We start from the raw sequence: 24,499 nt of genomic DNA on the forward strand, positions 1-24,499 counted from the left end.
AGTTTTTGCAGTGTTCAAAATAAATGTAGGATACCTGCTGTATTGGAGCACATTTATTCAGCAATGACTACTGAGCTAAAATTGACAGTTAGCTTTATTATGTTTTAATTTTACACCCTCATCACTCTACAGCGCTGTGTTTTTACAGATTAAATAAAGCCTTTATGTAAGACACGTTAGCCACGCATTGACAGTGCTCATAATCAATAGAAACCTAGCCCTTCGAAGGGCTAACGTTACATGAGCATGTGACAGTAACGTTAAATTTATTAGCGATGAGAAGTCTACTGCTTAAAGATGGCGGCTGTTAACTAACGCTGCCCAGACGCGGCCGAGTCTGTCATTTCGCATCTAGTCCTAAATGCATGCGATATCTATGAGACGCATCGGACACTACCGGCTACCAAACTAGCATCATGCGGGCGTAGTTTTTAGCAACATCGGCGCAGTTTGTAATGGCTGTCGGCTGCAGTAAGGTATTTTTTTTCATTGCTTCTTACTCTACGCACGTGACGTCAGCGCGTTGTCCCGCATTTAAAGTAGTCCGGGCAAAACAGGATGCTTAGAGCTGGCAAAATTAAATGATTCCTCGAGGTGAATAAAATTACTTGGATCAGTTTTCAGAATTCAGCCCATTGGGGTGGGAGTTATTCAGAACGAGGAAAATGCAACGAAGAGAGCAGCAAAATGTCATTGTTTCATCTCTCTACTCCAATATATTTACAGAATATTCTTTGTATCTAAGTATTTTTCCCCAATTGCTAAATAAATGGTATGGTCATGACAAATAAGTCTTGTGCTGAATGGAATATGGAATATTCAAAATGCATTTATTCAGTACGACATGGAAAAATTGCTCCATAATGGTCAAAACTATCGACTTCTTGCACTTCCCGAACGATATTCTATGCCACTAGAGTTAGTTCGGCTTTTGTCATTTCCCTGTCCCAGCTTTGGAGAGCGTAAACAAACCAGAAGGCGTGACAGCTAGCCGACATGCTAATCCGAACAGAGCCACATTTCAAAGTCTTATTCTCGCCTTTTGAAGCGAAAAGTCAACAGAAGAAAGGCCGCCCGTCCCATCAGACCATAGGACATGTTTCCACTAATCCATGTGCTTTGTTGACATGTCTTCAGCAAACTGTTTGCGAGCTTTCTTGTGTATGGTCTTCAGAAGAGGCTTCCTCCTGGGGTGACAGCCGTGCACACCAATTTGATGTAAAATGCGGCGTATGGTCTGAGCACTAACAGGCTGACCAATCCATTTCAAATGGATTGGATGTCTACTAGTGATAAACTAATTCCAATTCACAGCAGAAGCTTGTTTTTCTGTTTATTAGTTGTAGGTCAGAAAATCATTCTAGGATATTCTACAAAAGTATCGATAATCGTTGTATCGCCATATCGTCAGATCATCGTTATCGTGAGCTTCGTATCGCAAATCGTATCGTATCCTGAGGTACCAAGAGGTTCCCACTCCTACTGTACACTGTGGTGTATGGGGTGTACTGTATGCTTAGGTCGGCTCGTTTTTTTCCGTCTTTTTCAGCACTCGACACTCAAGCCATCTCTTTAACTGAACATTTGTATGGTCTTCCACGTCTTTAGCAGTGAATTTGGCATCAAGTACCATATTGGCCCAAATATAAGACGGCCCTGATTGTAAGACGACCCCTTCTTTTTCAAGACTCAAGTTTCAAAAAAGACTATTTGAACACCAAATTAATTTTTATACAGAAAAAAATTACAGTCCATCTGAAACAAATGATTATAACAATATATTTGACAGAAAAAGCATGTTATAACTCCCTCAAGTACTTCAGGCACAAGTGGTTTCCTCAACTGATGAATTTATTTGAATCTCACTTGTAGAGAATCCAAACACACACACCGTGAAAACTAAAGAAACACATACAAAAGTACAATTAAACAGACGAAATATATAAGTACAATTGACAGTCACATAAATACTAAGAAATAAACTAACCTCGTTGACTGAGTACCGACTGAGGATATTCGCTTTGGTTTTCTTCCTTTAACTCTGCTTGTTAGCTTTCTTTGCTTGTGCTAACAGCTTGAGCTCCTTGCCTTCTCTTCCGAGATCGCTTCTTCTCTCACTATAACCTTGCTCTATGTATTCACAAGTGCGAGCCCGCCCCCTACTGGCACAAATTGAAACTACACAAAACAGTAAAATGCCCTGAAATCAACACAATACAATGTGGCAGTTACACGTTATTTTGCCTCATTCAAATCTTAATATCTAAACATTTCAATATGTAAACTAAAGTGCAATCACATTCATAAATGAACGGCTTCTGGTTTTTGAAATGTAAATAAACCGATCTATTGTGACAAAACAACAAAACTGCGATAACTGCATTAACCATCAAAGCGAAGTCTAACTGTATTTGTAGTCTTGAAACAAATCATAATAAGGAAAAATATTGCAATAAAAAATTGCAAACTGGTTAAACTTGAGAGTAGATGAGATCTGTCATGACAGAACATCGCTTCAATGATATCTGGCACCATCTAGCGTTGTGAATGGGTATAATGTCTAGACCGCGAATATAAGACGACCCCCTCTTTCAGTCTTATTTCAATGTAAAACACACCGTCTTGTATTCGGGCCAATACGGTACTTAAGTATCTGCAGAAATGCGAGGGGTGTACTCACTTTTGTGATACACTGTACACTACTGTGTATGCGGTGTAGTGTATGCTTAGGTCGGCTTGTTTTTTTCCCGTCTTTTTCAGCCCTCGACACCCAAGCCATCTCTTTAACTGAACATTTGTATGTTCTTCCATATCTTTAGCAGTTAATTTGGCAGCAAGGACATCATTTTTGGACAGAATTGGAAGGTTTAGCTCTGTAAACATCTCCTTAGTACACTATTTCCATTCATTTACTACTGGGGACAAATGGTAGCATGTCCCCCCTCAGCAACATTAGCTAACGTCATGAATATTATTGTGCGGAAGTGATGTGTAGCGTGTGGAACGCCATTACAAATGTGACACAAGTACTGTACAAAATCCCGCCTCCTCCACGACGAGGAATATGTTTTTTTTTCCTGTTAGCAGTGGCCACTGTAAGTAATGAAAAAAGATGTCAATGTGGTGCAGGTGGGGAACACACCACTAATTTTGCAATTGAAAGTCCGACCTGCATCAGGGTTAGCATAGCATTAATCTGTGTCAATTTCCTCTTGAGTAGGAAGCTGCTTTGTGAGAAATATCCTCCTGTATGTGTTTTCTACTGTTAGTGTTAATTAAACTGTAAGAAATGAAGTGGACTGAGGTTTACTCCCTTTGCCCCAATTTTTGTTTTTATTTTATTTATGTGGTCTTAAAGCAGCCTAAATTTTCTTTCAGTTTTTTTAGGTTTGTCTGTGCTTGTGGACATAAGCAGTAGTGTTTTACCCTAAAGGAAGGCTCCATTTTTATTATTTTTGCTAAAGCACTCAGGCCACAGTGATGTTGGAGATAACAGTGCTATACGATTTTTTTTTCCATTTACAGAGTTTGGGGATTTTTATTTATTTATTTTATAAAACCTTTTCAAAATATTTGAATGTATTTTCAGGGTCACATGTGGTCGTAATGTTTAATTGGCATTAGGATTATGAGAGGGTCCTTTGAGGAAAGAAAAAAAAAGTCCCTATAAGTGTTCCCTGGACCCCAAAAGTTTGAGAACAGTCGTTACGGCGCCGTAAATCCTGTCTTTTTGGGTCCCCTCGTTACCTGCGAGAAGTTGAAAAACGTTCACCGTGGGGTCACGCGAGCCGGCGAGGCCATCTTGCTCCCCGCTGAGCGGCGGCTCGTCCGCCGGCAGATTTACGAGCCGCGTTTCTGCTGGCGCGGCGCCTCCTGCTGGGCGTCGGCGAGGTCGTGGACTCTACAAGTTCATAAGAAAGGCAGAAAGTGTGCATTCACTCCTGGGATGTCCAAAACGCTGAACTTGTAAATCATGCGAAGTGGATGATCATGTTTTTCTGCTATTGACGCTCATAGTCTTCAAATAGATTGGACGTCGACCATACGGTGAATGGTGTATTGTACCGATTAGGGCTGCAGCTATCGATTATTTTAGTTGTCGATTAATCGATGAACTAGTTTGTTCGAATAATCGAGTAATTGGATAAGGAACATGAAAAATTAAAATACCTGGGATGAGGCTCAAACAGTATTAAAAATAAATAAATGAGTATCTACGTACAACAAAAGAACAATTGGCTAACTTACATAGCAAAAGTCTGCAAGTTTAAATGCTATAAAATGCTAACATTCTTAAAAAAATTTTTTTTAACAATGCTCTTAACAAATGGTTCAGACTCAAATTCCCACAAAAAAACGGCTAATTATACCTATAAACTAAACTAAATTACGAATGCATATTTTAAAAAAAACTTAGCTTACGTTGGTCTTAACAGGGAGCAGTATGATTCAGCCATGTGAAATGAGGCAGACCAGAGAGCAGTGTATCTACCCTAATCAATAAAAATAAATGTAAACACTTTCAAAATAAACCATTACAATGCCACTTTAATTAAACGAATACTCGAAGCAACAAAATTTAATTCGAATATTTTTTTTCTAATCGGAATACTCGAGTTAATCGATTAATCGTTGCAGCACTACTTACGTTGGTCTTAACAGGGAGCAGTTGGATTCAGCCATGTGAAATGAGGCAGACCAGAGGGCAGTGTATCCACCCTAATCAATAAAAATAAATGTAAACACTTTCAAAATAAACCATTGCAATGCCACTTTAATTCAAGGAATACTCGAAGCAACAAAATTTAATTCGAATTTTTTTTCTCATCGAATATTCAAGTTAATCGATTAATTGTAGCAGCACTATTACCGATACAGTGAGTGTTGCGATGTGATATGGGGAACATTGTGGTATAATTATTGTGTTCATCAATTTCAGTAAATATTGTGCTATCACGATACAGACAATGTGACGATATCACATTGTGTATCACATTGATTATTGCATCGTCATGATTAGGGGTGTGTCAATATATCGAAAAGGTGATCTATATAGCCCTATATATATTTTTTTCACATTCAAATATTTATTTCACTTCCAGATTTTTTCCCCCACGTTTCCTGAAGGCAGCATCATTTGGGGTTGCTTTGATAGGCTGTCTCTCACAAGCCAACACGCCTCTCGTCGAGGCCACGCCCCCCGCGTCAGAACACAGCCAAAGTTTTGAAACTGAAAAATACAGATCTGAAAGCGAAAAAAAAAAATTAAAGTAAAAAAATTGGTTGGAAAGCTCCTTGGTGGCAAGGATGGATGGATGGAAGGAATCTGACCAGATCGCCGGAATCACACCAGCTGAACAGCTGGCGCAGCTCCAACAACCCGGACTGGCGAGACCCCGACAAATCCGGCCAGAAGGCCAAGCTCCGCACGTTCACCTTAGTCTTAACCCTTTGTAAGGACTACATTTTGAAAGGATTAAAGAAGGCTCACCGAAAACAAGTTCACAATTTATTCAGGTCGACAGCCATCAAAATGCCAAGGCAAAACACAAACACTCAGGCGGGGAGGCAAGGTCACCCGATCACACGCCTACAAAAGGTTCCCAAGAAAAATGGCAGAGCTTATTTAAAATTCAGTCTTTTGAAGGCTCTCATGGGGCGAGCCGTGGGCAGGAAGCAGGGTGTGTTTGTTTAAGATTATTGTGTGTTTGTGGATTGGACAGGAGGATTCGGGGTTACCGTTGTCAGGGCAGCAAGGGTTGTGGATTTTGCCGCATCGGCATCAAAGGGGCTCCTGGCGTCTTGACAGTCATGTTATCAGTTGGGCGTTTTACGGTGTTCATTCTGTTGGAACAGGGCGTCCCGCCATTTGTTCTGGACTGTCCGGGAGAACTGATTGCGAGAGTTGGTGTTGCAGACGTGGGCTTGTCAGCGTCAATCGTACTCTGTCAGTTGCATGACGCACACGTTGGGCTTCCGTGATAAGAAGGCGTCTTGTGCCCTATATCCTGCTTGGTGTCTTTAAACTATGGAATAAGTGCCATTTATCTTATAATGGGTGTGTTAGAGTAACACAAACAGTAAATACGAGAAACAATACTATTCCCTGATTGATTGTATTAAATGTGTTAGAATAATGCAAACAGTTAGATGGTGCCTATGAGTAAAAGGTACTATCTCCTTTAGTTAAAAGCGCGTCATCCCGGTCAAAACCATCATTTGCTTCCACTTACTACAAGCATTGATCCTAATCATTTCCTGGACGGCGTCGCGAGGTGGCAATTTAAAAATTAAATCCGTAATTGATGGATTCTATTTGATTGTTTTTGAAAGAGTAGTGGGCTAAAGACAGAGCCATGTGGAACACCGGCTTCAATAGGAATTGAAAGAAGTGTCAAATGCTTTCAAATACCGTAATTTTGGGCATTTTAAGACACCTAACAACTCATTTCAATTGTGGGAAAATGTCACCACTTGTCTCCTTTCATTTTCCGGGCTTTGTTAAAAGCGCTTTTATACGTCATCCCGGTCGAAACCATCATTTGCTTCCACTTACAAGCATTGATCGTAATCATTTTCTGGACGGCGTCGAGAAGCGGCAATTAGGCTCGTTTGTGCGTGATGGAAAGCAGAACTCTGAATTCCGCGCTTTGCAAATGACACCGAAACACAACGCGGCTCTCATTTAGGCTGCCGTCAAAACCGGTCGTGCTAAACAACTCCCCCCGACTGACGGTTTAAGTTTCACTTTTGCCTTTAATGTGATTTTGATACAAAACACGTGTTGCTTTTTTTTTTTTGTTTTTGTCTTTGAGTCACAACCGAACCACCTGCAAGGAAAGAAACACGGGTTGTTGTCAGTCAGACGGTGGCGGCGAGCGCTGATTTGTGTTCTTCCCGCGTTCTGCAGCGCGTAGGCGAGCGGGAAAAGAGGCGTAAATGTCAAGTTCGCAGCGGGGAAGTCGTCGTTGCGGCGGGGCCGAACCGCGCGCTGGCGGGAGGAGGATGTTGCGTCCATATTTTATACGCGCTTTACGAGTTTTTTTTTTTTTTTTAATCGGAAACACAGAGTCATTGACTTTTGTTTGCCAGTTTGCCAAAATGTGTTCCAGAAAAGTCCAAAATTGGTTTAAAAGTACACAGTGAAGAACTCTGATGCATAATAAATGAGTTAAACTTGTAATTTATGAAATAATTAAGAAAAAAAGTGAGGGAATTTTGGTGTAATTTTTAGAGAAAATGTTCACCTGATTAAAAATGTGGTTTTCCTGGCTTAGGCGATGCTTCTCAGTCGTGACGGTCAGTACTTGCTGACTGGCGGAGACGGAGGCGTCATCACCGTCCTGGGAGTTCACGACCTCAAGGCGCTCTTCGCCTACCCGGGCTGCGACGCGGGCATCAGATCCATGGCTATGTCACATGACCAAAGGTAGTTCCTCGGCGCACAGCAAGAAAAATTACGGCTGGGCAATGTGGTTTAAAAACGTGTATATACACAGTACTGTGCAAAAGTTTTCGGCAGGACACCTGCCTAAAACTTTTGCACAGTACTGTATATATTTTTTTTAATTATTAAATATAATAGGATCATGGCAGCTTCCACTTGGGAAAAATATATACATACAGTATATCCTGAATATATAATAAAAATATACAGTACTGTACGTATCTAAATATATATACAGTACTGTATATTTGTATTATATTATGTATACACATACACTGAATATATAATAAAAATATACAGTACTGTACGTATCTAAATATATATACAGTACTGTATATTTGTATTATATTATGTATATACAGGATATACTGTATGTATATATTTTCCCCAAGTGGAAGCTTCCATGATCCTAATGAATTTAATAATTTTAAAAAATATAGTTTTAGGCAGGTGTCCTGCCTAAAACTTTTGCACAGTACTGTATATGGCGGAAAACACAGACAAGACTGAAAAAGCAGTTTCTGCTCTTGCACTCCTCTTTGAACGAAACTGCTGTATTCTAAGCCAAAACAACTGTTGTGTTTGATAGAACAATATGTCTATATGCTGCCATAGCAGATTCATGGCGCATTAAGCCCCCGAACTATTTTTAATTTGTTCGTTTTACCCTGAAAACCCCCGTTTACAGACGTCGCGCAAGCGCTTTTGTTTCAACCCAGCCATAAAACGAAGGTAATTAATTATATTTATTATTCAAAATGTCTGTCATTTGTAGCTTAGAATCATTAATTGATGACTAAATTTTAGTTTAAAAAAAAAAAAAAAAAAAAAAACGACTTTAAAAAATTAAAATCGCATATTTTAAACTTTTAAACGAATTACGTCACACTGAAAAATTTGGCGTCTGTAAAAAAGTCACGGATATCTACCTCATTACTATCGCTCAGTTGTATTTTTTCTGTTACTGTCGCATTTTCCCCCGCTATGTTAGATGATAAATAATTGGTCCAACCAAAAAAAAAAATTGAAAAATAACGTTTAAAAGGGTAACTATATGAAAAAGAAAATCTAAACCACTCCTTGTTGTCTGCGATTTCTGCATCGCAACCCTTGTTATATAACCATGTTTCACCCATAAAATTAAAAAAAAAAAAAAAAAATCCGGCTGTGGCCATTCACAGCCGTGTCTTGACTCTCAGTGATACATGCTACATGGAGTTTTTTGTACGAAACAAGCTAGGTACGCGATAATATCTCGTTAAAATCGTGGTGTCTTTAATTCTGCCTTCGTGTGTTCTCGCCTCCAATTAGGGTTTTGCTATTTTTAAAAAAAAAAAAAAATTTTTTTAATGCCTTCCTGTTCAAAATTTTTGTTCCCCGAGAAAATTGAGATTTTAAGCTTTCCAATGATGTATCACACATGCATATCGGACAATTTTGAAAGTTGGCCAAATTGAGGGTCTCAGAGTGGAACTTCAAGTCACCTGAGTGTTTTCCGCCATATAAATGGCGGAAAACAGACAAGACTGAAAAAGCAGTTTGTGCTCTTGCACTCAACTTTAAAATAAACTGCTGTATTTTAAGCCAAAGCAACCGTTGTGTTTGATAGAACAATATGTCTATATTCTGCCATAGCAGATTCATGGTGCATGAAGCCCCCAAACTATTATTAATTTGTCCGTTTTACCCTGGAAACCCCCGTTTACAGACGTCTCGCAACCGCTTTTGTTTCAACCCAACCATAAAACGAAGGTAACTAATTATATTTAGTATTCAAAATGTCTGTCATTTTTAGCGTAGAATCATTAATTGATGTCTCATATTTCGTTAAAAAAAAAAAACACTTTAAAAAATTATCCATTCGCATATTTTAAACTTTTAAACAAATGTCACAATGAAAAAAATGGCATCTGTAGAAAAGTCAGATTTTTTTGGTACTGTTGCATTTTCACCGATACCATAGATGATAAATAATCTATCCAAACAAAAAAATTAAATCACATTGTTTGATTTTTGAAGAATTTATTTCCAAATTAGAGTGGAAATATGTATTTGGTCACCTCGAACAAGCAAGATTTCTGCCTGTCAAAGAGGTCTAACTTCTTCTTACGAGGTCTAACGAGATCTAACAAGGTGAACTCATTACCTGTATTAATGGCACCTGTTTTAACTCATTATCGGTTTAAAAGACACCTAACTCCACTATGGCCAAGACCAAAGAGCTGTCGAAGGACACCAGAGACAAAATTGTAGACCTGCACCAGGCTGGGAAGACTGAATCTGCAATAGGTAAAACGCTTGGTATGAAGAAATTAACTGTGGGAGCAATTATTAGAAAATGGAAGAAATACAAGACCACTGATAATCTCCCTCGATCTGGGGCTCCATGCAAGAGCTCACCCCGTGGCGTCAAAATTACATATAATCCTGCACTGCCAGACGTGTCCCCCTGCTGAAGAACGTACACGTCCAGGTCCGTCTGCGGTTCGCGAGAGAACATTTGGATGATCCAGAAGAGGATTGGGACAATGTGTTATGGTCAGATGAAACCAAAATACAACTTTTTGGTAGAAACACAGGTTCTCGTGTTTGGAGGAGAAAGAATACTGAATTGCATCCGAAGAACACCATACCCACTGTGAAGCATGGGCGGAAACATCATGCTTTGGGGCTGTTTTTCTGCAAAGGGACCAGGACGATTGATCTGTGTAAAGGAAAGAATGAATGGGGCCATGTATCGAGAGATTTTGAGTGAAAATCTCCTTCTGTCAGCAAGGGCATTGAAGATGAGACGTGGCTGGGTCTTTCAGCGTGACAATGATCCCAAACACACAGCCAGGGCAACAAAGGAGTGGCTTCGTGAGAAGCATTTCAAGGTCCTGGACTAGCATAGCCAGTGTCCAGATCTCAACTCCATAGAAAATCTGTGGAGGGAGTTGAAAGTCCGTGTTGCCCAACGACAGCCCCAAAACATCGCTGCTCTAGAGGAGATCTGCATGGAGGAATGGGCCAAAATACCAGCAACAGTGTGTGAAAAGCTTCTGAAGAGTAACAGAAAACGTTTGGCCTCCGTTATTGCCAACAAAGGGTACATAACAAAGTATTGAGATGAACTTTTGGTATTGACCAAATACTTATTTTCCACCATGAATTGCAAATACATTCTTTAAATATCAAACAATGTGATTTTGTTTTTTTCCCACATTCTGTCTCTCATGGTTGAGGTTTTTACTAGGGCTGTTAAAATTATCGCGTTAACGGGCGATAATTTTTTAAATGAATCACGTTAAAATATTTGACGCAATTAACGCACATGGCCCGCTCAGACCGATTTAAATGACAATACAGTCAAATGCCCACTTCTTCATTGTGTTTTGTGGATTTTTGGTGCCCTCAGCTGGTGCTTGGGTGCGACTGATTTTATAGGGTTCAGCACCCATGAGCATTGTGTAAGTAATTATTGACATCAACAATGGCGGGCTACTAGTTTATTTTTTGATTGAAAATTTTACAAATTTTATTAAAACGAAAACATTACAAGGGGTTTTAATATAAAATTTCTATAATTTGTACTAACATTTATCTTTTAAGAACTACAAGTCTTTCTATCCATGGATCACTTTAACAGAATGTTAACAACGTTAATGCCATCTTGTTGATTTACTGTTATAATAAACAAATACAGTCCTTATGTACCGCATGTTGAATATATATATATCCATCTTATCTTTTCATTCCAACAATAATTTACAGAAAAATATGGCATATTTTATAGATGGTTTGAATTGCGATTAATTACGATTATTTCATTTTTAAGCTGTAATTAACTCGATTAAAAAATGTAATCGTTTGACAGCCCTAATATATCCGTCTTGTGTCTTATCTTTTCATTCCAACAATAATTTACAGAAAAATATGGCATATTTTATAGATGGTTTGAATTGCGATTAATTACGATTAATTCATTTTTAAGCTGTAATTAACTCGATTAAAAATTTTAATCGTTTGACAGCCTTAGTTTTTACCTATTGACAATTACAGGCCTCTCTAATATTTTCAAGTGGGAGAACTTGCACAATTAGTGGCTTATTAAATACTTATTTGCCCTACTGTATGGATGTAAATGTCTTAAGATTAACTGAGTTGTTGTGCCGACACAGGTGCATCATCACAGGCATGGCGTCGGGCAGCATCGTACTCTTCTACAACGACTTCAACAGGTGGCACCACGAGTACCAAAGCAGGTATTGAAACCAAAAGCGCGTCAAGTCCAGCTGAATGTATCCCGGCAAGAAGAAGAAACGTTATTTTTCCAAGAAACGAAGATATCTATATATTTTGTAGACAAAAGTGAAGACATTTTTCATATCTTTCTTGTTTGTTCTGAGGGGGCGTGGCTGTTATGTGGTTTAAAGGGTTTAAAAACAAATCTATTTTTAGGTGTAAGGCCATTTTCTTCGTCGGTTTATTTCGTTACTTGTAACAATCCAAATGTTGACTTTAGGGTGAATTTTGTCTTCTGGGCTTCCTTAGGAATTTTTTTCACTAATTAATAATCAAAAGGGGTTTATACAAATATGTATAATGTGTATGGAGATGGATATTTATATAGACACACACATATATGTATATAATTAGTATTTAACTCATTAACTGCCAGTCCCTCCCATTTCAAATGGATTGGATGCCTATCACCGTCAATGGCAGCTAATGAGTTAACTGTAATACATGTTTAAAAATGTCCATGGGCTTTTGTGCGTAAATGACTGAGCTGGATGGGAAAAGAAGAAAGAAAAAAAAAACTCGACCGCTGGCTTCGTCGGCGGAACAGCGAGGACTTCCTGCCTTTTTGCATCACGTGACCACGTCCGACCAATCAGGAGGACGCTGTCGTTAAACTGACCTTAGTTTTGTTTGTGTGTACGTGTGTGGAATTCAAATAAATGGAATTTTCTAACTTCAACTTTTGTATGGGGTTGATGTTTTTTCTTTTCAAAAACACAATAAGAAAAATATGTATATAGTTGTACCTCTACTTAACTCATTCACTCCCAGCCATTTTCACCCGGCCGTTTTACTGGATTTTGACTTATTTTTGCAAGGCCCACAGAAGATTCTGTTCTATTGCTATATAAACATGGAACCCACCAAAAGAAAGATAAGACTCTGTTCTTTCATCAGACAAAAAAAAGTTCATATTTTTTTAGGGCTGTCAAAATTATCGCGTTAACGGGCGTTAATTAATTTTTTAAATTAATCACGTTAAAATATTTGGCGCAATTAATGCAGCTGCCCCGCTCAGACAGGTTTAAATGACAGTACAGTGAAACGCTCACTTGTTGTGTTTCATGGAGTTTTGCCGCCCTCTGCTGGCGCTTGGGTGCGACTGGTTTTATAGGCTTCAGCACCCATGAGCATTGTGTAAGTAATTATTGACATCAACAATGGCGGGCTACTAGTTTATTTTTTGATTTAAAATTTTACACATTTTATTAAAACGAAAACATGAGGGGTTTTAATATGAAATTTCTATAACTTGTACTAACATTTATATTTTAAGCACTACAAGTCTTTCTATCCATGGATTGCTTTAACAGAATGTTAATAATGTTAATGCCATCTTGTTGATTTATTGTTATAATAACCAAATACAGTCCTTATGTACCGTATGTTGAATGTATATATCCATCTTGTGTCTTGTCTTTCCATTCCAACTATAATTTACCGAAATATATGGCATATTTTATAGATGGTTTGAATTGTGATTAATTACGATTAATTAATTTTTAAGCTGTAATTAACTCGATTAAAAATTTTAATCGTTTGACAGCCCTAATTTTTTCCCATTCTTTAGAATCAGCATTAGAAAATAGCTTAGTTTGAGCAGTTTTCCGATTTCTGATGAAAAAAACAGAGAAATTGAGCTTTTTTTTGTGAAAGCATACATTTCAAACATAGCTTTGACTTAAACACAGCTATTTTTTGTGCTTTAGTTACATACATACACATACATATACATATGCCGGAAAACGCAGACAAGACTGAAAAAGCAGTTTCTGCTCTTGCACTCTTTAAAAGAAACTGCTGTATTTTAAGCCAAAACAACTGTTGTGCTTGATAGAACAATATGTCTATATGCTGCCATTGCAGATTCATGGCGCACTAAGCCTCCGAACTATTTTTAATTTGTCCGTTTTACCCTGAAAACTCCCGTTTACAGAACGTCGCGCAACCGCTTTTGTTTCAACCTAGCCATAAAAAGAAGGTAAGTAATTATATTTATTATTCAATATGTCTGTCATTTTTAGCTTAGAATCATTAATTGATGTCTAAATTTTAGTTTAAAAAAAAAAAAAAATTGTTCACTCGCATATTTTAAACTTTTAAACGAATTACATCACAATGAAAAATTTGGCGTCCGTAAAAAAGTCACGGATATCTACCTCATAACTATCGCTCAATTGTATTTTTTTTGTTACTGTCGCATTTTCCATTATATGTTAGATGATAAATAATCGATCCAAACAAAGAAAATTTGAAAAATAACGTTTAAAAGGGTAACTATATGAAAAAATCTCAACTACTCCTTGTTGTCTGCGATTTCTGCATCGCAAACCTTATTATATCACCTTGTTTCACCCATGAAATTAACCCTTTAATGCCAGCAATATGAAGCAATTATCAAAGAATCCCAAAATTGAAAAAGTAAGGTCCTAATGAAACCTTTTTTTCAAATTTGTAAAAAAAAAAAAAAAAAGTCAAAAATAATATGTGTAATAAGCGCTCAGATATCTATAACACTTGTTAAATCCTGTTTGTTTTTCTCATGGAACCTGCAGATGCATGTGTTGACTTTTTTCCATCATTTTTTTTTTCCCCAAAAAGAAATGTCAAAATTCTGAATTAGTCTCAAAATCATGAAATTTTAGGTGTATCAAATGTGATATTTTTGGCAATATAGGGTTTTAAAAAATCCGGCTGTGGCCATTCACAGCTGTGTCTTGACACTCGGTGATACATGCTACATGGGGGTTTTGGATCAAACAAGGTAAGTATGCAATAATATCTCGTTAAAATCGTGGCGTTTTTAATTCTGCTCTCGCGTGTTCTAGCCACCAAATAGGGTTTTGCTGTTTAAAATGTTTAAATTTTTTTCTTAAATGGCTTTTGTTCCCCCAGAAAATTGAGATTTTAAGCTTTCCAACTATGTATCACACATGGACAATCTTGAAAGTTGGCCAAATTGAGGGTCTCAGAGCGGAACTTCAAGTCACCTGAGTGTTTTCCGCCATATATATACGTGTATATATACATACATTGTTATTTTTTGCTTTAGTTACATCCCAAACATCTGAATAAGGTTTTCCTTTTAAAAAAAAAAGATAAGACAAATAGAGCTTTTGATAGCAAAGTAACAATTTATTTACACATACAGTTGTGGTCAAAAGTTTACATACACTTGTGAAGAACATAATGTCATGGCGCTCTTGAGTTTCCAGTTTTTTCTAAAACTCTGATTTTTCTCTGATAGAGTGATTGGAACAGATACTTCTTTGTCACAAAAAACATTCATGAAGTTTGGTTCTTTTATGACTTTATTATGGGTGAACAGAAAAAAGTGATCAAATTTGCTGGGTAAAAAATATACATACAGCAGCGCTAATATTTGGTAACATGTCCCTTGGCCATTTTCACTTCAATTAGGCGCTTTTGGTAGCCATCCACAAGCTTCTGGTTGAATCTTTGACCACTCCTCTTGACAGAATTGGTGCAGTTCAGTTAAATTTGATGGCTTTCTGACATGGACTTGTTTCTTCAGCATTGTCCACAAGTTCTCAATGGGGTTTAAGTCAGGACTTTGGGAAGGCCATTCGAAAACCTTAATTCTAGCCTGATTTAGCCATTCCATTACCACTTTTGACGTGTGTTTGGGGTCATTGTCCTGTCGGAACACCCAACTCCGCCCAAGACCCAATCTTCGGGCTGATGACGTTAGGTTATCTTGAAGAATTTGAAGGTAATCCTCCTTCTTCATTATCCCATTTACTCTCTGTAAAGCACCAGTTCCATTGGCAGCAAAACAGCCCCACAGCATAATACTACCGCCACCGTGCTTGACGGTAGGCATGGTGTACTTGGGGTTAAAGGCCTCACCTTTTCTCCTCCAAACATATGGCTGGGCATTGTGGCCAAACAGCTCGAATTTTTGTTTTGTCTGACCACAGAACTTTCCTCCAGAAGGTCTTATCTTTGTCCATGTGATCAGGAGCAAACTTCAGTCGAGCCTTAAGGTGCCGCTTTTGGAGCAAGGGCTTCCTTCTTGCACGGCAGCCTCTCACTCCATGGAGATGCAAAACACTCTTGACTGTGGACACTGACACCTGTGTTCCAGTAGCTTCTAATTTTTGGCAGATCTGCTTTTTGGTGATTCTCGGGTGAATCTTCACCCTCCTGACCAATTTTCTCTCAGCAGCAGGTGATAGCTTGCGTTTTCTTCCTGATCGTGGCAGTGACAAAACAGTGCCATGCACTTTATACTTACAAACAATTGTTTGCACTGTTGCTCTTGGGACCTGCAGCTGCTTTGAAATGGCTCCAAGTGACTTTCCTGACTTGTTCAAGTCAATGATTGGCTTTTTCAGATCCATGTATGTATATTTTTGACCCAGCAGATTTGATCACTTTTTCTGTTAACCCATAATAGTCATAAAAGAACCAAACTTCATGAATGTTTTTGTGACAAAGAAGTACCTGTTCCAAACACTCTATCGGAGAAAAATCTGAGTTGTAGAAATAACTGGAAATTCAAGAGAGCCATGACATTATGTTCTTCACAAGTGTATGGAAACTTTTGACCACAACTGTAACTGACTGAAAGATGACACTGTTCCCCTCATAAAGATGAATTTTTTTATCCCTGCGGGCTCTGCTCGCGAGCAGCACGGACTCAAAGGCATCGTCCGCTGCACTGGTGGTCCCGGTCGTTCTGCTCGGTCGTCCAGCACCTGGCATCCCAGGCGACCTAACAGTTGTTCTGCTTGGTCGTCCGCCACCTAGCATCCATTCGGTCGTCTTCCGCCGGCACCCCAGCCGTGCGGCTCGGCCGTTCGTTGTCGTTGAATCGCGTTGCAGGTCTTACCAAATGCGCTACTGCCCTCCAGTGGCTAGTTTTATTGCTTTAAAATGGATTTTCAGCTTTGTGCTTTGGAGCTAAATTGAATCAGAACCCAGAAATGTCTTTTTTGGAAAAAAAAAAAAAGTAAAATACGTATATGTCTTTAGGACACTGTTTTTGGCTATGGGAAACGTATGAAGAAAACATCCTTCATATGTCGTAATGTCTAGAGTCGTTTCTACAAGTTCCATAGCAGCAGTGTTTACTCGGCATGGTCTTTTTTAAAAGATTACTGGCAGAAAACAAGCAGTACTAGCATGGGTTGTATGCGAGCGCGCTTCTATGTTGACCCCCTTCCGGTTTATGACGGTGACGTCACGCAGCCTTGCAGTCTAAAAATAGCATTCATGTGGTACGGTATTCACAGGTATGCCTTATTAGTGGTATGTGTGTATCTTAAGTATGAAAAATATATATTTTTAAATAATTGAATGCTGATTGTTCGAATTGTAACTTGTTAGACATACACATTCATAAAAAAAAAAATCAATGTATAAAACTATTAAATTTCAAAAATTGAGTGCAAGATGCTCTAAATATGCTCATAATTTTTTACTTTAATCCTTGTGTAAGAGCTTGTCATGTGTTAAGCAAATGTATGTGTATCGATTAAAAGTACCTAAAAAATTTGGAGCATGGACTTTCCCCCACTATAAAATATTCGTTTTTGTTAGTGTTACTTAGACGTAAACACAAGAAAAATGAAATAGATCTCTCTCTCAAAAAAAAAAAAATTTAACTAAAATATGTTTTGAGTGTAGAAATTCCAAATGTTAAAGCGCTCGTTATGTGTCAAACATACACATTTCTAAGTTTTCGCAATCGCAGTTTGATTTTGGAAAAGAAAAATGCAACACATTTGTTGTCAGCAAGTCCAGAAATATTTCAGGGACACACAGGTAAAAATGATCAATGTGAAGACATTTTCACATACTGCCATGACAACAAAAATATTCATCATAAAGCAACAATTTCCAGCATATTTAAGTTGATACAGTAAATAAAAGCAGTGTTTGAAACCTTGCTTCCTTCCAAAAAAGTTCAGTAGTTTGGTTGGCCTTCATTCACAGCGCAGTTGAGACGGACGCTTGCTGCCCTCTTGTGGCCAACAAAGGAGTTTAACTCTAACGTTCAAAAAGGACGCTAACAATAATGTAAAATTGGGAGGAAATTGAGTATTAATTAGAAGCCATTTTACAGCATTTGGACTGACTTTCGACCAGCTAAGACTATTGTATACTACGATTAAATATACACTGAACATAGCTAATGGAAAGACTCGCTACTCCAGGGGTCTCAAACTTGCGGCCTGGGAGCCAATTGTGGCCCCTAACTTGAAATCTTGAGATCTACGTTGCAATTTTGCGGACTTTTTTTTTTTTTTTTTAAATCACAACAAGCTAGCATAGCTCAGCCAGTCATTTTTCAGCAATGTTTGTCAATCTATTAGCCGAAGTAAAGTCAAATTGCTTGGAGACCTTATAATTGTCAAAATCCTTATGAGTATGAAAAAAAATGTTCATGTGTTTTAAAAAACAAAAATGGGAAGGATATGTCTACATTTAAAGCAACACTAGGTAACTTTTCAACCTTTATTGAAATATTTTCAGAACACTTGTGATATGCCAACTGGCAACTAGTTGATTGACACCATATCTTGAGGGGGTCTGTATTGCTTTGAACGACACTAACTTTGAGGAGGGCGGCAGGAACCCTGCCACACACAACAACAACAACAACAAAAAACTACAAATGTGCGGACTGCTTTACGGCATATGTCACTTCCCCCTTTCCCAATTCATTATAAAGACAAGTTGATGCTAATGCTTACGTGCTAGTTTTGCAGACAACCGGGAGATTTAATTTTTGATTGATTGTTGATTTTATGACACTGTGCGGTTGTGCGCTGCTCCTCATGGGAAATGCAGTCTTCCTTAAGGCAAGACACTACCGTATTTGTCCACTGGCGTCGCAAAAATCGATCAAAACTGAAAAGTTACCAAGTGTTGCTTTAAATGTATAACTTTTAAAAACAAAAAAGGGTGGTAAATCTTAATATTTGCTTAATATTTTGCAAATTTGAAAGTTTAGCTAAAGATAAATGATGATTTACTTTCGTGGGCCATAGCAGGGTAGATCTGGCCCCCAGGCTGCCAGTTTGACACCTGTTTTCCAAGAATCTGTGCAATTGACGATAATAGACGTCCAATAATGTGGCATCGTCATCATCCTATGAATTTGAGTTTGTCACTAGTAGACGTCCAATCCCTTTGAACTGGGAGGGTTGGCAGCGAATGAACATTCGTTCATTCGCTGCCAACCCTCCCAGTTCAAAGGGATTGGACATCTATTGCTGTCAGTCACTGAGTTAATCTTAAACAAAAACCTTTATTAAAATCTCACCATTTATCGGTGAACCCTCTCACAACGTGGAAAATTAATTATTTGTAAAAAGTCAGTGTAAATACGTGCATATTGTGTCAAAACCGAATCCGCAGTGGTGTTGTTTAATAATTGTGCAAAAGCAACATCGAGTCCTTTCTCAATAAATACAAGTCTTGTCGAGCGAACGCGAGTTTTTAAACGCCCTCCACGAGCTCCCGGGCCACCGCCGTCTCCTCCATAGCGGCGAAGGCGGGCGGGGAAGGTGGCGAGGCGGAGGACGGCGAGGACGGAGGCGAGGGGAACGCCAGCGGAAGGAAGACCACGTGTTTGACAGGACATCCGGTCGACGACGAGCTCGGGACGCTCGCAGAAGAAACGTCCTCGGATTTCGGTGGGTCTGCGGACAAATGGAGGGTCTCTTTGTCGAGCGCCGTCTTCTGGTGCGAGAGAGATTGCGGTTAGTATCTTAAAATGCAGGTAATGGGGGGTACAGCAGTACCTTAGGATCAGAGTTGGGCAGAATAGCCAAAAATTTTACTCGAGTAAGATTAGTACTGTAATTATCGGATAACAAAGTGCACCTGACTATAAGCCGCCACCCACCAAATTTGATGAAAGAATTAGGTGTTCAAAAACTCCGGTTATACATTTAAAAAATTATATATTTATTATCTGTTATCGATATCGGTATCGGCTTTGAGTAGCAGGAAGTTATCGATATCGTTTTCAAAAAATAGATATCGTGCACCCCTAATACTTATTTCATGTCATTTTTCATCTCACTTTTGAATGGATGTCAAAGAACCGAACTGGACATCAATGGAGTTAGTGCCATAATTTGCCAGATGACATGAAATAACATCTGTTATAAGTAGGGCTGCAGCTATCAAATATTTTAGTAGTCGATTAATCGATGGGCTAGTTAGTTCGAGTAATCGGATAAGGAACATGAAAAATTAAAATAACTGTGTTGAGCCTAAAACGGGATTCGAAAAAATTTTTAAAAATGAGGATCTATGTACAACAAAAGAACAATTGGCTAACTTACATAGAAAAAGTCCACTAGCTTAAATGCTATAAAATGCTTAAGTCTTTTTTTTTTTTTTTTTTACAGTGCTCTTAATAAAAGGTTCAGACACATATTCCCACAATTATCGCTCAAGATACCTATAAACTAAATAATGAACACATTAAAAAACATAAGCTCAAACAAAAACTTAGCTTACGTTGGTCTTAACAGGGAGCAGTTGGATTCAGTCATATGAAAAGAGGCAGACCAGAGGGCAGTGTATCCACCCTAATCAATAAAACTAAACCATTTCAATGCCACTTTAATTAAATGAATATTCGAAGCAACATTATTCGAATATTTTTTTTCTGTTCGATTACCCGAGTTAATTGATTAATCGTTGCAGCACTAGTTATAAGCATTCAGTAATGCCCATGATAGTGTCATGTCATCATTATGACGGGTTAGTAGGTAACGCTTCATTTGACAGTGGCGTCAAAAGACTGTCAGAAGCTCAAATGAACCGCCATGAAGCTTTGAACCAATTAAAGCTTCATTCCTACAAGAAGCTTCTTTTGGCCATCACTGCTCCTTTGGGGAGACAGTCAACCTCTGCTACCACCTGCTGTCAACATTGTTGTCATCCAACATGCCTCCTAGCATGCATCTCAGTGCTAGAAATATGAACAACTATCAAGATTCATGTTCTCTGCTAATTATTTCTTCCGTTACTGCTTCAGTTGTTTCATTAATTGCTAGTTATGGTATTTGGCAACACTTCCTTTGACAGTGGCGCCATAAGACTGTCATAAGATTGTCATAATTATGACATGACACTGCAATGAGCATTACTAAATGCTTATGACAGATGTCATTAAGTGTCATCTGGCAAATTATGGCACTAACTCCATTTATGTCCAACTGACATCGACATTGACATCCATTCAAAAGTGAGATAATTTGCCGAATAACATCTGTTATAAGCATTCATTAATGCTCATGACAATGTCATGTCATAATTATGATGGTCTAATGACGCCACTGTCAAATAAAATGTATCACATTTGAAACACCTAAAATTTCATGATTTTGAGACTAATTCAGAATTTTGACATTTCTTTTTGGAAAAAAAAAAAATGATGGATGCAAGTCAACACATGCATCTGCAGGTTCCACGAGAAAAAAACAGGATTTAGCAAGTGTTATAGATACTAGAGTGCTTATTACTATTATTACTATTATTAAAATTTTTAATCGAGTTAATTAAAGCTTAAAAATTAATTAATCATAATTGATCGCAATTCAAACCATCTATAAAATATGCCATATTTTTCTGTTAATTATTGTTGGAATGGAAAGATAAGACACAAAACTGATATATACAGTCAACATACTAAGTACTGTAAATAAAGTAAATAAGTACTGTATTTGTTTATTATAACGATAAATCAACAAGATGGCATTAACATTAACATTCTGTTAAAGCGATCCACGGATAGAAAGACTTGTAGTTCTTAAAAGATAAATGTTAGTACAAGTTATAGAAATTTTATATTAAAACCCCTCTTAATGTTTTCGTTTTATGAAAATTTGTAAAATTTTCAATCAAAAAACAAACTAGTAGCTCGCCATTGTTGATGTCAATAATTACACCATGCTCACTCATGGTACTAACCCATGAAATCAGTTGGACCCAAGCGCCAGCAGAGGGCGCCAAACACCAAAAAACAACATTAGACATTAGACTGTACTGTCATTTTAATCTGTTTGAGCGGGGCATGTGCGTTAATTGCCTAAAATATTTTAACGTGATTGATTTAAAAAATTAATTACCGCCCGTTAACGCGATAATTTTGACAGCCCTGGAAAGATTACTACATTTTTTTCCATAGATAAGCCGCAGCTGTCCTCACTGAATTATGGGGTATTTGCACCAAAAGATATTAACTGGTAACACTTTATTTGACAGCGGCATCATAAGACTGTCAGAAGATCAAATGAACCGCCATGAAGCTTTGAACCAATTAGCTGCAAAGCTTCAAGAAGCTTTATTTGGCAATCACTGCTGTCAATACTGTTGTCGTACAACATGCCTCTTAGCATGCATCGCAGAGCTACAGATGTAAATAACAATTACAATTCATGTTCTGTGCTAGTTATATCTTCAGTTACTGTTCCAGTTGTTTCATTAATTGCTGGTTAGCTACTTTATTTGACAGAGGCACTATAAGACTGACATAAGACCATCATAATTATGACATGACACTGTCATGAGCATTAATGAATGCTTATAACAGATGTTATTTCGCAAATGATCTCACTTTTGAATGGATGTAAAAGATTCCAGCTAGACATAAATGGAGTTAGTGCCATAATTTGCCGGATGATACTTAATAACATCTGTCATAAGCATCCAGTAATGCCCATGATAGTTTCATGTCATAATTATGATGTCACTGTCAAATAAAGTATTACCAAATACCATAACTAGCAATTAATGAAACAACTGGAACAGTAACTGAAGAAACGATTAGCACAGAACATGAATTTCGATTGTTATTTACATCAAGGAGACATGTTGGATGACAGCAGGTGGCATCAGAGGTTGACTGACTCCTCCAAAGGAGCAGTGATGGCCAAATGAAGCTTCTTGAAGCAATGAAGCTTTGCAGCTAATTGGTTCAAAGCTTCATGGTGGCTAATTTGACCTTCTGACAGTCTTATGATGCCAGTGTCAAATAAAGCGTTACCTATTAACCCGTCATAATTATGACAAGATCATTGGCATTACTGAATGCTTATGACAGATGTCATTAAGTGTCATCCGGCAAATTATGTCACCAACTCCATTTATGTCCAGCTCGGATCTTTGACATCCATTCAAAAGTGAGATAATTTGCTGAATGACATGGAATAACACCTGTTATAAGCATTTAGTAATGCCCATGATAGTGTTATGTCATAATTATGACAGTCTGATGACAGTCTTATGATGCCACTGTCAAAATGTTACCAAATACCATAAATAGCAATTAATGAAACAACTGGAACAGTAACTGAAGATTAGCACAAAACATGAATTTTGATTGTTATTTACTAGGGCTGTCAAAATTATCGCGTTAACGGGCGTTAATTATTTTTTTAAATTAATCACGTTAAAATATTTGACGCAATTAACACATGCACTGAATGACCCGCTCGCATATTGCCTCAAACAGATTACAATGAGGCCGTTTATGGACATTAAGAGTGAAGAGAATGCCACCGGCCGCTTGGGGGCAGCGCCGTTCCATACTCATGTTATTTCTTCGAAACGTGGGAGAATTAGTAGTTGTGAGACGTTTGTGCTGTATTCACAATGCAATGCAAATTGCTATTTCTGCTCCACACATATTTCGGTAAGTTTTCTTTCTTTTAGTGGCAATTATGTGTCTCTTGTTGTATTTTGGGTAAGATATGTACAGATATATGTTACACAGTAAAGGCGAGTGGACACAGGCGTTCTTTGGACCGCGCCGTTTATTGACATAAGCTTCGGCAACTCCTTCACAACAAACTTAAGCATCGTTTAGTGAAAGCACAACAAAAATAATATTCCTATCTCTCTCTCAAAAAAAAAAAATGTTCACAAAAAGAAAAGCACTTCAGTCTATAGTAATGAGGCCCTATTCTGACACACAGTTAAACAACAATGCAAAATGAACTGGCATTCCATATCAAAATAACTATGCAAAATACGTGTAAAACTTAGACTTTGGCCACTCTATTTCTATTATTGTTATTTTTATTCTTCTTATTATTATATTAACTCAAAAAATTTTACAAATTTTATTAAAACGAAAACATGAAGAGAGGTTTTAATATAAAATTACTATAACTTGTAACTATAACATTTATCGTTTAAGAACTACAAGTCTTTCTATCCGTGGATCACTTTAACAGAAAGAATGTTAATAATGCCATTTGTGGATTTATTGTTACAATAAACAAATACAGTACTTATGTACAGTATGTTGTATGTATATATCCGTCGTGTGTCTTATCTTTCCATTCCAACAATAATTTACAGAAAAATATGGCATATTTTAGAGATGGTTTGAATTGCGATTAATTACGATTAATTAATTTTTTAGGTGTAATTAACTCAATTAAAAATTTTAATCGTTTGACAGCCCTATTATTTACATCTACAGCTCTGCAAATAATGCAAGAAGGCATGTTGGATGGCAGCAGAGGTTGACTGTCTCCTCAAGGGAGCAACGATGGCCAAATGAAGCTTCTTGCAGCAATCAAGTCAAATAAATCTGTAATATTATTGTAAAGTAACGCTAAAGTAAAAGTAGTCTTGTAGAAAGTATTGGGTGAAAAGAATACTCAAGGAGTAACATGGTGAGCAACTGCTTACGATGCGATACGATACGTTTTTTTTTTTGTTTGTTTTTAATATATACTCAAGATCTAGCATCCAACCGCTGGTAGCCCT

The 24,499-nt window shown here is 37.7% G+C and overlaps 2 protein-coding genes across 9 annotated transcripts in view; one reads left to right on the plus strand and one right to left on the minus strand.

Annotated features, from left to right (window-relative positions):
- The window catches only part of lrba (LPS-responsive vesicle trafficking, beach and anchor containing), a 442,809-nt gene extending 430,057 nt beyond the window's left edge, over positions 1–12,752 (plus strand). For 4 of the 7 annotated variants that reach the window (XM_057842680.1, XM_057842682.1, XM_057842684.1 and 1 more), the window contains 2 exons: positions 7,278–7,429; positions 11,608–12,752. In XM_057842680.1, the coding sequence (XP_057698663.1) occupies positions 7,278–7,429; positions 11,608–11,698 (243 nt within the window). In that variant the 3' untranslated portion in view covers positions 11,699–12,752. The remainder of the gene's footprint in view (positions 1–7,277; positions 7,430–11,607) is intronic. The other 3 variants (XM_057842685.1, XM_057842686.1, XM_057842687.1) reach the window with 1 other exon arrangement.
- A 6,200-nt stretch (positions 12,753–18,952) lies between these two features.
- The window catches only part of dclk2a (doublecortin-like kinase 2a), a 52,011-nt gene continuing 46,464 nt past the window's right edge, over positions 18,953–24,499 (minus strand). Inside the window, exon 16 of one of the 2 annotated variants that reach the window (XM_057844100.1) lies at positions 18,953–19,441. In XM_057844100.1, the coding sequence (XP_057700083.1) occupies positions 19,202–19,441 (240 nt within the window). In that variant the 3' untranslated portion in view covers positions 18,953–19,201. Of the gene's footprint in view, positions 19,445–24,499 lie in introns of both variants that reach the window. The other variant, XM_057844099.1, reaches the window with a different exon arrangement.

Source organism: Corythoichthys intestinalis, chromosome 8 (assembly GCF_030265065.1).
Source record: "Corythoichthys intestinalis isolate RoL2023-P3 chromosome 8, ASM3026506v1, whole genome shotgun sequence".
In the NCBI taxonomy this organism is placed as follows: domain Eukaryota; kingdom Metazoa; phylum Chordata; class Actinopteri; order Syngnathiformes; family Syngnathidae; genus Corythoichthys; species Corythoichthys intestinalis.